This window comes from Coptis chinensis, unplaced genomic scaffold, assembly GCF_015680905.1.
Source record: "Coptis chinensis isolate HL-2020 unplaced genomic scaffold, ASM1568090v1 utg1700_pilon_pilon, whole genome shotgun sequence".
NCBI classification, from domain to species: domain Eukaryota; kingdom Viridiplantae; phylum Streptophyta; class Magnoliopsida; order Ranunculales; family Ranunculaceae; genus Coptis; species Coptis chinensis.
In genome coordinates, this window is record NW_028238111.1 from 153,121 (window position 1) to 166,625 (window position 13,505).

Below are 13,505 nucleotides of genomic sequence, written 5' to 3' on the forward strand. Positions count from 1 at the left end.
GGTACTCTCAAAGATGAAGTATTTGTTAAACTCCTCATGCTAACAAGGTGTTATAAGATATGAGTTCATCATGTTAGGGATCACAACTTCGAAAAACTTTTCATACTTTAAAATGATGATGAGTGAAAATTTTATTTCTCTATCAATATCTTTAAATTATATCTTATATGTTATTATATGGACTTGATTTGTCTCCATTAATCAAATGAGAGATTAAAGTTGTAAGCAATGTATGAGTAACCTACATGAGTGAAAATTTTATTTCTCTATCAATATCTTTAAATTATATCTTATATGTTATTATATCTGGCATGAGAAACAAGATTATTCTTGTAACTCCATTAAAGATCAACAATAAAGGTTCGTTTTTTACATACTCAATTAATCTTTAATAAAACAATTGATCACTACAAAAAAAGCACTATAAGTAAGTCCATCAATGAGAATATTAAAAATAAATTTTTTCAAACTTTATTGAACAAATGAGTTAGACTTTTGGGATCAATTGAGTTCATATTCAATATTTCTATCATTTTTCCAGTTTCAAGATGCCATCCAAACGAAACATAACCAGTCAAGTTATAACAAATTAATAAAACAATTTTCATACTACATCAAGACATAAAGAAAAAAGAACAAGAAGATCGGTAAGTAAAATGAGAGGATAAAATGATGATAGAATCGAATATATTCAAAAATAAAATGTATCTTTACAAACTATTTTGCGGAAGTTCAATGAGTTAGAAAAACAATATAAGAGATTGACATTAAAAATGTGTTAAATTTTTAAAAAGATGATTGAGAAGTTGGGTAAAATTAAAGATTTAAACAAAATAAAGTTAAAGCCCTCACATAGTTTAATCTCAAACCGCCCTAAATGCCTTTGGCCCAATATTTTAAGATTCTAAAACATAGGGGTCTGACTTTAACCAAGCCCTTAACCGCCCTTAAAGGTTTCATTATAAATGTTTTAGTTGATAAAGATGGCAAATTTATGACACCGGTTAGTCCAACAAAAAACTTTATTAAAAAGAAACAATGATCAAGCATAAACATAATTATTAATCTATATATTTTCTCATTTTTTTCAAATTAACATAAAACAATACGTGAATAAAAATATATACAAGAAGTTTAACCAATCACAAAATAACTAATTCAATAAATGATGGCGACATCGGTAAGAAAAATGGCAGCCATATATATATATGAGGATTGCTAGCGACATATCTCTTATGGGGGGTGGGGGTGTTACCCATAGACAACAACTCTTGACTCAGTAATGTTTCTTCAACCTTAAAAAAGTGAATATTTCTTCTTTCCTCTCTTTTTTCGCTTCCCAGTTCTCACTTCTCAATAGTTATCACAATCTCCCCGGTAAAACAAATCAGCACAATTAGTAAAATGGTTGACTGGACATCAAAATTGAACAAAATACTAACACACATAACAAGTTTTGACTCATTAAGTTTAACAAGTTTAATCAATGGAAATAGAATTTGGTTTAATTGAATTAACTATCAATTAGTGGGATTAATGTTCTAAAAGTGGCAATGGTGAAAATAACCCATGTATAATTCCAAAAGTGGCAACAATTTTTATTTTGCACTAACCCCATTATACCAACTTCTCATCTATGTAGTATGTATTACCTTGTTTTTAATTTATGAAGAAGAAAACTGATGAAACCACTAGATTGAACTAATTCAATTAGAAGTAGTCAACTATCATTTGTGAATTTAATAGCAAAATATTTGTGAATTTTTTATATGTAAATACATTCAAAATTATGATTCTGACGATGTTTTGGGGAACCGCTGTTAGTGTCACCACTGGATAAAAACCGCTTTGGTTGATGCAGAGGGAGCCATCGCATGTGGGTGGTTCATGTGTTGATGTGTCGTGTTATTGTTTTGAACTTTGGAAAAGAAGAAGATTGAGTTAACTCAGTGATTTATTGTTGTTTAAATAGTTTAAAGTGCAATTTATTCAACAAGTGAATGGGTAATTTATTTTGTCTTTATGTGGGTTAGGAATCTTAGGATGGTCCTACCCCCTTAAAGGAAGGATGGTAGCAATTCTCTTAAAATATTTATAAATATATTAAAATTGGTGGTAATACCGTCTGGAATGGGGTTTTTTTTTTTTTTTTTTTTTTTTAAATACAATATTAAATCAAAAAATTATAAATTTTGAAATTCATCAGAATCTATTGAATTATTGATCAGACTATTTTTCTTCTTCAATTTAGTTGGAATGAGAATGAAGACTAGATTAATTATGAACCAAGTTGTTATAGCTGGTACTTAGTGTGGGTCAGCAAGTGGATGTTGTAGGCACTAAGCAGCAGTTCAATTTAGATTTTACAGCAAAAAATAAGTTTGCAATCTTGAACTAAGATATGTTAAAAAAGTTAATGGAGTTGACACAATAGTTAAAACGAATAACTATTGAATGCAACCTTAGTCACACAAACCGTGGTAATGGTATGGAGCTCATGATCTCAAACCGCGGTTTGGCGGTTTTAGAGCAAAATCTTGTTGAAACCGCGCTCTCAATTTTCAAAGCTGCTATTGACGCTGAGATATGCAGGTTTATAAGTTTTTGATAATTTGGTAAGTTTATAATTGGATTAAAACCCAATCAATCTTTTTAAAGAAATAATAATTATAAATCTGGAGTATTATCAGATATTCTAAACCCCAAATGAGCAAATTGAAGTTCCACAAAATTATGTATGATTTAAAACCCAATCGAAAAATTGAAGAGATAAATATTTAATTAGCAAGAGTTTTTTCACAAGTTCCGTGTTATTTTGAAGGAAAATAATAAACCAAATTGGTATTTTGTATGCATTTAGCTGCTCTAAATTAAATTTGCAAATGTTAGGAGAAAATGACTAAGGCCATTATTCTATACTCCCCATCCCAACATAGAACTAGTTAGTACTTGTACGTTGTACAACTATTGTTAGTAGTCTGTAGGACCACTGGTCCCTTATATAGTTACTAGGGTATGTCCGTGCCTACGGTTTATGAGATTCCTCGACGCTACCATGCGGCACTACCTCACAATTCATCGCGCGCCGTTCGCAAGACATACACGCATCTTAGGTCAAAAATATTCTTCTAAAGCCAGGTGAAAACAACTCAATTTATAAGTCCAACCGCAAGGCCATCTCAATTACCCATTATTTATAAGTCCAAATCAATTGGAGGCCTAACAGTTTATGGGCTAACCCAACAATTTATAAGCCCAGCCACAATTGTTGACTTTTGGTTGATTTTTAGACAGATCCTATGATATTGATTATATTTAACAAAATTACACAAACTCTCCAAACACTTGGATCTGCCATGTCACAACTTACTAAAAAACAATGACAACCACAAACTGGATGGAAGCCCTGCGGCTCTACACCATTGTTTTTTATTATATAGATTACTGTTTAAGAGTTAAAATGTAGTATACTACACGATTTACTGCATATTGTTTTGTTCTTTTGTTCCTTGATCACTTTTTTTTTAATCTGTTTTATTTTTTTATTAATTGAAAAATCATTGATAATTAATATTCATGATTTAGTAACTCATTAATTAATAAATTATACTAGTGTATATAAGCTCCAACTTAGGCACTCTCGCGCTCCCGCTCCGGCTTGACATTCTGGTGACTAAGAATGCAACACCACTCTGCATACCACCCACGCTCATCGAGCGTGCATGTTTGCTAGTAGATATTATATAGGTATGTCATCACGCAGTACGTATATTTATGTGAGGCAGGCATTACCTGTCCGATTTTTTTTATTTTTTTCGATAAATGCCACTGATGGAGAATAGAATCGTTTTTAATGGGTCACGTGGCATGTAGTTAATAGGAAAAGGACATTTGATCATCATTTTTGGTGGGACATCCTGGAAGAAATGACAATATGGCCTTGTCTATATTTGGAATCTGAAAACAATAACTCACTCTCACTGATCTGAGAGAGTGTAATCATGGACGAATACCCAAATCATAACAGGCACCATCATCGCAACAGAGACGATGAAGAAGAAAACTACCCACCACCACAACCACCCAACTATCAGCAGGATTTCAACCCAGTCCAGGCGCACCACCACTACATGCCTCCTCCTCCCAATTACAACGACAACTACGGAGGTGATATAGGCCCCGGATACCAAGGAGGACCACCTCCTTCTTCTAATTACACTTACGGTGATCCTCCTCGCTTTGAATCTGGTTATCCTGCTCCTCCTCCTCCCGCTGTCCACCACGTGTCCCACGAGATCAACAACGAACCTCCTCCACGTCAGCAGCAGCACGGCCATCACCACATCCCGTCTTTCATCCATCATCACACCCATGAGCCTGAGCTGCTACCTGATAATAATAATAGTAATAAACCCAGTGTGAGGGTGTACACCAAGGCGGAGGACAGCTACTCTCTCACCATTCGAGATGGCCAAGTGGTCCTCGCACCGTCCGACCCTAGGGACGACTTTCAGGCATGGATCGATCGATCGATCAATCAATCAACCAGTTTCTGTTCTTTGGATGTCTTATTAACTTCCATCTCTTTTCGTTTCTTGGCTGTTGCAGCACTGGATCAAAGACGAGAGGCACGGCATAAGGGTCAAGGACGCTGAGGGTTTCCCTTCTTTTGCTCTTGTCAACAAAGCTACTGGTCAGGCCATCAAGCATTCCTTTGGAGCCACTCAGCCTGTAATGTTTTATCTTTTGATGAATTGCATGTTAAAGCCTTTTCCTTTCTGCATCTATCTTCAATTGTAGACAAGTTCCCAAAGGCTTCTTCCCTTACAAGATAATATTACACACTTAGCTTTGATGTCTAGTTAAGCAAGCTCTGAAATGTTGAATTTTTAACCTTTACTACCACTGGCATAGTGATACTACACCAATCTTACCAAGCCATATCATCATCATAGCCTTATTTGGCTCTGTTGAAAATACTTGTACGGTTGCAAAGATTTCTTAAACAACTCCATGTGAACAGTTACTGATTTACTAATAAGATGGTCATTGTTTTGTTTGTTTTAACTATAAACTTTAATTATTTCTGAAAATTCCTCCTTGACTTTTCGCAAGAAACATGGCGAACAGTGTATCTCACTTTTTCCAATCAGTTTCTACCATGTTCGGAGGCCATTCCTTCATACCTATCAAAGGTTCTTTCAGATCTCGTTACTTGAGAGTGTTTTGACATGAGTAGCCAGAGTCCAATGTGTTTACAACAAAATTTACTTTTAGGTTACAACTTCATAAAGAATTTAGAAGAAAGGAATGTTGGATGTCTGTTATTTTAATTTTATTTATGTGTATGTGTGGAATTTCCTGCCAGAGCTAATGCGTTCTTAATGTGGCTGAACAGGTACAGCTAATTCCGTACAATCCAAATGTTTTCGATGAGTCTATCCTGTGGACAGAAAGTAAGGACCTTGGTGATACCTTCAGATGCATAAGAATGGTAAACAATATTCGCTTGAACATGGATGCTTTCAATGGAGATAAAAACCATGGAGGAGTCCGTGATGGCACTATTGTTGTACTATGGGAGTGGAAGAAAGGTGATAACCAGCGCTGGAAGATTGCTCCGTATTGTAAGTTTTGTTATCTCGAACTAAGAGTGCAAATCAGATTGTCCACCGATTTTTTCTCTGTAGAAAATATGTGTCTGTCGAATGAAAAACAAGGCTGTTCCTGTTTCTTTTTTCCCTTTTTTAAAAAAAAAGAGAGAGAAAGAAAGTGCCTAATGTGTTTTTTTTGTTGTATTGGATTGAATGCAGGATGTATATGGGAGTTTGCTTTATTTAATATCGGCGTGAGGAAGAATTAATTGTTCTGTTTTCTATGTGAGTACTTTAGTATTATGCGTTTATGCTTTCATTCCTAATCTATGTGAACACTGTGATGTATTTCCCCCCAATATATAACTGGTTTTGATATGTATGAAACATATATATAGCCTATTGTCTAGTACTTTCATTGGATAACTTAAGAAGTTAAGAGTTAATATATTGGTAGATTGACGTACTTTTCCGGCTGGCAATGCATGTGGTTGTTACTTGTAAACAACTATATGTAAGCAGTTTAGCAAGTGTCAGACTGTCAGCAAAGTTTTGATTGAGGGGGAGGGTTGGGTCAGTCCAGGTGCATGTTTTTTGTTGGCTTGTTTCATAGTTCCTCTCAATTCTTTTGAGCACATTGCTTTGACTCAGACATCTTTCATTTGAGAAATTAGAAACAACTAGAACTGCCTAAGTGCTTTGCAGTTTGACGTAAAACATTGAATTGTTTTAGAAGGAAAAATATGTACATGAAGCATTAACTTTTGTTGTCTATTTTTATTTATTTTATAAAATAGCTCTGTGATCTTTAAAGGAGAAATGAGACCCATCATTGTGGATACACCTCTCACCATCAAAGTTAGTCCATTGTTACCTAACAGTGTGAAAGGTATATCACTCTAGAGTGAAGGGCACTACTATTCAAAATTAATTTTCTCTTTAGAAAGTTGTAGGGGTGATTTAAAAGTGAGAATTACAATTTGGCCGGGATTCGGTTTAGTCTGTTCACCAGACATCCCAAACCAAACAGTAGTTATTTGGGTTGATTGCAACCAAGAAATAAAAATCTAAGCTGAACTCTATCCACAGTCTGCTTTGACTCGTTGTGGATCAAGATCGAGTTTAGTCCACCAATTTGGTTTCGTGTTTAGCCCACCTGCACATCGAACACGCTGTCAGCTTATCTTGTCCCTGCATAATTTTACTTGATTTGTTTTTGTTGAAAACAAGATGAAACCAAAGTGTTTTTTTTCTAGAGAACTCTGTACTAAGTGAACCAACCCAAGTTGGCAAGTTTAGAGAATGAGTTAGGATAATTGCAATGTCATTACATTGAGAATGTAGTTAGCCAGTACGTGGAGAATATTAATATTCATGCTTTCAAATGAAACTCCTTGTGTGTTATGAAGGATTGATATTTTGATGTTCACAAAATGACTAATGGTAAATGGTGTCAAAACTTTTACTGGAGGTAGAAGACGTGAACTTTGTGTATTTTGGGGGGGGGGGACTGTTTCAAACTGAGCATTTTCACTTTGCTATGTCAGAGAAGAACTCTGGACTGGGTCTTTAGGGGCAGTGCAACGTATAAATTTTGGTGCGTGGTTACATATCTTTGAAATGTCTATTAAATTCGAGTATCAAGCGGTTTGAATAAGCCAATTAGGCTTATTAAAGGGTCAACGTGTGTGCCTGTACGGAGGAATTGTAATTGTAGTATTGCACCCAGTGTGGTTTGGTATTTCCGTAACATAGGAATGAAATTTTCTACCGTTCAAATATGTGGGCAAGTTCCTCAAGTTTCAGTCGATTTGTGCAAAAGTCTCAGCTGAAAATGTGACCAAATATAGAGTTAGTGTGTTTTATCTATCGATTTCCAAACGAACTTCAGTGTGATAATTAATGTACATGACATCTATTCTCCGGTGATGAGTTTTGCATGGTTTATAAATAGAGGAGTTGAGTGGTGTTACTTGTGTTAGTTCAAAATTCAATACTCTTTCTCCATTTTTCATGACATGGTTGTTTCTAAATTAACTCGAGCATTCTCTTTAGTTTAAGTAAGTTCTCTGAACCATTATTTAGAAACGAGTTGAACTACGATTGAATGTTTTAGAGAGAGGCAAAAATGCGGGTAGCCACGTAGCTGACCCTGATTCTAATTCTTGCATGCATGGGTGTCATGTACTCATGTGTACGTCTTGCACTCTTGCCAACTCGAAATGGATGAAATGCGTGCAGTTCAACATGTGTAGCCTTTGGACGCAAGGAAATGGCATGACAAAGTGACAGCAGTGGCGACTCAATGTTTTAGATGATTGTAGGTAAAAGGAAACCGCCTAGTATAATATATTCTCTTCTCATAAGAGTCCTGATAAGGGAGATCTATCTCTCCACTAAGACGAGAGATCTAGTTTATTCTCTGTTGATTGGGCACGCACGTATCTTAAAAAAAGGGAACAAAAGTTAATAGTTACTAAGGGGTCGTTTGTTTTTCTTAGCCTATGAATGCTGAATGCTGAATGGCTCATCCTCTGAATGCTAAATGCTGATTGCTGAATTCTAAAAAACATGTTTGTTTTCTCGTTAGAATAACCTGGCTCGCTAAATATAAATCATTCGGACAATTTTATTTTTTTAAACACTAACTTGATTTCTTGTTAAACAAAATATATATTATATTTGAGGAGAAGAGATGGATTATCAAAAAATGATAAATAAATTTATTTAAAATATGCTTTCAAAATATATTTTAACTTTATTTTCATATTTTGTTTATTTTCGATATATATATATATATGTAATTCTATTTTTAACAAAGTGGATATTATTCACCAAAAAAAAAATGAAAACCGTGACGCCAACATCAAATTTTGAAGAACCTATTTTGGAAAAGTTAAGGTAAAAGTAGATGGGTTCTTAAGATTGGGTTCTTAAAGAAAGAGCAAAAGATTTTTTTGTTTCAAGTATTAGAATTCAAAGAAAAATTTTGGTCTTTGAAAAAAGTGAAAAAAAAAACAAGTTTTGAACCTCTCTGAATGTTAAAACTTAAGTTTAAGAGGCTTCTAAATTCAAAAAAACAAACAACCCCTTTAAATTCACTTATGATTTTTGGATAAATTAAGAAAAATTAAAATGAAAATAAAATGTATGTTCTTCTTTCTTTTGTGTTATTGATTGTGTCATGATTCTGAAACAATTTTGACAAATCGCACAAGTGAATTCAATTGCCGATCCATCTCTCTTAAAAATAAATTCAAATAGCGTTTGCTTAGTGTGTATAAAACAATTTTTCTTTTTCTATTAAGTTGGAGTTAATATTGCTATGATATTTAAAAGGATACATGTAACCCATTTTTCTTTTCAAACAAATCAAAGATCTCTTAATGTGGTAATGGGGGTTTGCTTGTTTCAATCAATTATGTATTTGAGTGAAAATATATTTTAAAACTATTGATTTTGTGATTATTTAAAACTTGGTTTTATTGTATGGGAGGACATTGTTGAAAATGGAGACAACCAAGGCCAAAATATCAAATTCGATTAATATTTCAATGTACCCAAAAATCGATATATACTGAATATATCGAAAATATCAGAGATATATATTTTTTTTTGACCCGTTAAAATTTTGTTTTGTATGTCGATATATCGAAAATATTGTCGATTATATAAAAAATATCGTTAATATAGCGATCAAAGTCAACAATTTTTAGTCAAAGTCAACAATTTATATTGGATATATTGGATATATCGGAAATTGTAATATATATCGGAAAAAAAATCAATATTCGGTTGAGATATATTCAATATATCTATATTGGTGTACTAAAAAAACGATATATATCGGTGATATATTAGATATATTAGCAATATTTTGGGCAACTAGAAAAAAGAAAAAAATACATAAACTCATAAATTTAGTTTTATAGTTCGTCAAATAATAAAAATATGTTATTTTTTGTTTTGTTTTTTTTTTGAGACACGTGCCAAATCAATGGAGAACAAACTAGATCTCTCCTTTTGGTGGAGAGATCGATCTCTCTTTATCATTTGCGTTCTCGTAATCACAAGTCCAATAATTTAAGCATATCCACTACGAGGGTCGCAGAAGATCAAATCATATTTTGTCAGACGTGTAACAGCCCAACAAGTGTCATTCCTTTGACATTGCTGATGTATTTTCTGTATTTCTAACAGACATGGATTCACTAATTTTTTCGTTTTTCTCTTTTCGATCGTGTTGCGTGTAGCAGTGTGTACTGTGTAGGGCTGCAGGTCACGTTTGCAAGTAAATCGCACATTATTTCAATTATATTTCAAACACTGTGGACACTTCAAATTCAAATTAGTTATGTACTGCCAATTTGGGGTACGGTGGGATTTGATGGTAGAGAACTAGAGATTATTGGCGCTCTTTCAATTTTACAAAGACTGATATGATATATTATTAAATAAGTTAAAATTTTATAGAAATTATATTTATTGAACTCATTTATAAAAAATTAAGTTATAATTTGCATTGTAGGTGAAATTATGGGACATGGTATAAACTATAGTAAATAGAATCTGCTCATATATATATATATATACTAGCTTGTAGGCCCCAGCTCTTTTGAAAACATTTAAATTTTTTTTACTACCGTTTTAGTCACTATTCTATTATAATTTTCTAACAAAGTATTTTTAATTAAGTTTTAAAAATCCGTTTTTCCAATTAAGAGAGACATTCTGTTTTAATAGGAAAAGAATTTTCGCTTTAATTAAAAGTGTTAGAATTTGTTTTAATAAGAAAATAATTCCCGTTATAATAGGAAATAAATTCTCATTATAAAAAAAAATTTCCATTTTCAAATAAGATAAAATATAGGTTTTAATAGGAAATGACGTAGAATTTGAATAAAGCTCGAAAAATACCTCTTATAGGAGCTTTAATATTAAGATATATATATGAATGACAAGCTCATTGTCACTGGCTCAATCGGCTGATTCATTTTGGATGACCAAGAAAACAAAAATGTATACTTCTTGATCCCAAAATGTATATTATCTGGAAAAAAAAAAAAAATGCATACACCTATGCCTCTATTCATAACCATAATTCACATTTATTTTAAAAGTAGACTTGCAATAAAAACAAGTTAGCAACGGTTGCAATTCCATGTTTGTGAAAAATTTATGTGTCAAAGTATAATGTTGGCCTTATTATCGTACTTAAAATCGTGTTATGGTAGAGCTGGGAGAATTGTTTTAAAAAAATTAAAGATAAAGCTCTAAGTCGGCGGAAATTGTTTGTACAAATAAAATTACACTACAGGCATAGTTCGTGATTCCGAACGAAACTCTGGAATTCCGTTTGAAATTTCAGTTTTCTAAAAAATCGGAATTCCAAATATAGTGTTGAAATATTTGAAATTTCAGAAAAATTTGAAATTCCAAATATAATAGGGTCGAAATTTATTGGATTTCGATTTTTAAATTTATCGGAATTCCGAAAATTTTGAAATCCCGAACTATGGCTACAAGCTACTCAGGAAAAGGAAACTGGAAATTGTTTGTACAGATAAAATTACGCTACAAGCTGCTCAAGCAAAGGAAAAAATAAAAATATAATATTAGGCTTTCAAATATCCAAATTCTGACTGCAGCGACTCTGGGCCGAACCAGTTTGCTCGCCTAGTGTGGAAAACTGCTAATGTATCTTGCTAAATGCTAACAAGTCTCAAATATTGTAATTCATACAATTAAAAGAGAAAAAAAATAGAGAATATTCACCTAAAACCTTATGTGGTAATTGGTATTGTGCTTATATCACTAGGTTACCAAACCTAAAAGTCGTCTTTGACTTTAAACACCGAGGAAAATCGAAAATGAATTATTTAACGGTTAAGTTATTGTTTATTCTTCATGTGACCTGGTGTTGGGGGATTTGTAGTCAACCACGCAAGCTACTCTGCACTTCCTCTGTCTTAATGGTGGTAGACTGTCTCATCCTATGAAACAGTACATGGCTATACGGGGCATAAACATCAAATCTTAGTCACTGGCTACGTCTGTATACGAAAATGACATACGCAATCTAAAACCGTAACTTGCACATTGGTTAAAAGTCTGTTTTTTTTTTTTTTTTAGATTCTTACCATAAATAGTATTTCTAAAAAAAAAAATCAATTAGATGTGTATAATTTTGTCAAAAAAATGTTAAAATTCTGGACTGTTAGATAAATTTTGAATTTAAATTCAATTTTTGGTTGGGTTAGACATGTTAAAATGAGCTATTTTTTTCCGGATTTGATCTCTATGTTGCGGAGATCACATCTCCAAAAAAATCAACTCTTATTTTATCGCATAGATAGATATAATTGTGTATGTCTATTCTGTATGTCGACTTAGCCACATGGTTCGAATCTTAGAAATATATACTTATTTTATCAGTATAATACGTAAGTAAAACTTCACTTAGAAAATAAATTAAAACCTATCTTGTAACACTTGATTGGTCATCGAGCTATTATAAATGTTTAGTATTATTATATTGTAATGCTATTGGTGTTTCATTTTTCCTTTTCATTTCAAGGATAAATAATACCGGTTGAATAAATAGATTCTATTCCAAAGTGAATTTAAAAGCTCGATTTGGTGTATGTTTTACAAGTATTGATTGTGAATGGGAATGTGTATTGGATATGAGTTTGACTGAGTTCACGATAGATGCAAACTGCTTACGTATTAAGTTTTTGGTGTAACTTAAATCAAGTCAGACGTAGTTCATATTCTCTTTATATAGGCAAGTTGCCTGTGTTTCTTCTTCTCCCGTGTCAGGTCAAATTCAGGACTTGAGGTCATTAAATGTCATGATGGTGAGTAGTCGTGGAGTAAAGAAGTGCGCATCTAGAGCTTTGATCTTGATGGTGATAGCTGTGGCATACGTTGATGGCCGTTATGGAACGCTCCTAAAAGACTGGGCTTTGTGGAGGTCGCTCTTGAAGATATTGTCCGACCGACTCGAGTTATTTTAAAGCGAGCTCGTAAGACGGATGACTGAGGTCAGTTGATGATGACATTATGTTGTATGCAAATCTAATGGGTGACCTGTTTGGACAGGTTGTCTTCCCCCGATGCAATCTTGTGAGTTTGTGTTATTGTACTAGACACGTGTATAATATTTATTGGTTATTATTGGTTGGGATATTATTCCGACCTAGTGAATTTGTTGAAATTTTAAAAAATATAGAGAAGAAATTGAGTACGTTGTGGTCATAGTTCAGAATTTAAGAATTTTTGAAATTCCGATAAATCTAAAATCCGAAATTTATTAAATTTCGACTCCTATCACATTTGAAATTTTAAATAATTTTGGAATTTCATATATTTCAACTCTATATTTGAAATTCCATTTTTTTTAAAAACCGAAAATTTCAAAGTTTCGTTCGGAATCACAAACTAATTGTGGTCATAAAATACACAGCATAATTGTTTTAAATTGGCCATTCCTTCCAAAGTTCAAACACGTATGAATGGCACTGCAAATCTGCAATCAGTGTCTCAGTTCAGAACTTCAGATTAACCCACACAAAAATTAAATTATGCACTTTTTAAGAGTAACGGAAGTACGACTGAACACATTGTCAATTTGTCAAGGTGGGCCCTCAAGAGGAGTATAAAATCATATAATTTTTTTTTGCTTAGTTGGGACCTCCAAGGCTCCAACATATATAATTGGCACAGGGTGTTTTTATAGGAAGGACCGAGTAAGCAAATGGAACCCTCACATCACATGCAGGATTTTTGGTCTTGGTCTTGATGAGCCGTGTAGCCTGGGGACAGTGTCCAGCTGTCAGGGTCCTATAACCGGCCAAATAATATAAGCCATCCGATCTACAATCAGATTTCGGAGTGACACCAGTTACC

At 33.3% G+C, this 13,505-nt stretch overlaps 1 protein-coding gene and 1 long non-coding RNA gene across 2 annotated transcripts; one reads left to right on the forward strand and one right to left on the reverse strand.

Moving 5' to 3' along the window:
- Positions 1–3,768: 3,768 nt before the first annotated feature.
- EULS3 (hydroxyproline-rich glycoprotein family protein) lies at positions 3,769–6,060 on the forward strand. Its single transcript, XM_086586940.1, has 4 exons — positions 3,769–4,514; positions 4,609–4,731; positions 5,399–5,627; positions 5,814–6,060. Coding segments are annotated over exons 1-4 (867 nt in total). The 5' UTR covers positions 3,769–4,001; the 3' UTR covers positions 5,816–6,060.
- A 296-nt stretch (positions 6,061–6,356) lies between these two features.
- Positions 6,357–9,497, reverse strand: LOC147473880 (uncharacterized). The gene is made up of 2 exons (XR_015210256.1): positions 8,676–9,497; positions 6,357–8,070 (listed from the first exon to the last, which is right to left on the reverse strand). It is a non-coding gene; the product is annotated as an uncharacterized LOC147473880 (long non-coding RNA).
- Between the last annotated feature and the right edge of the window lie 4,008 nt (positions 9,498–13,505).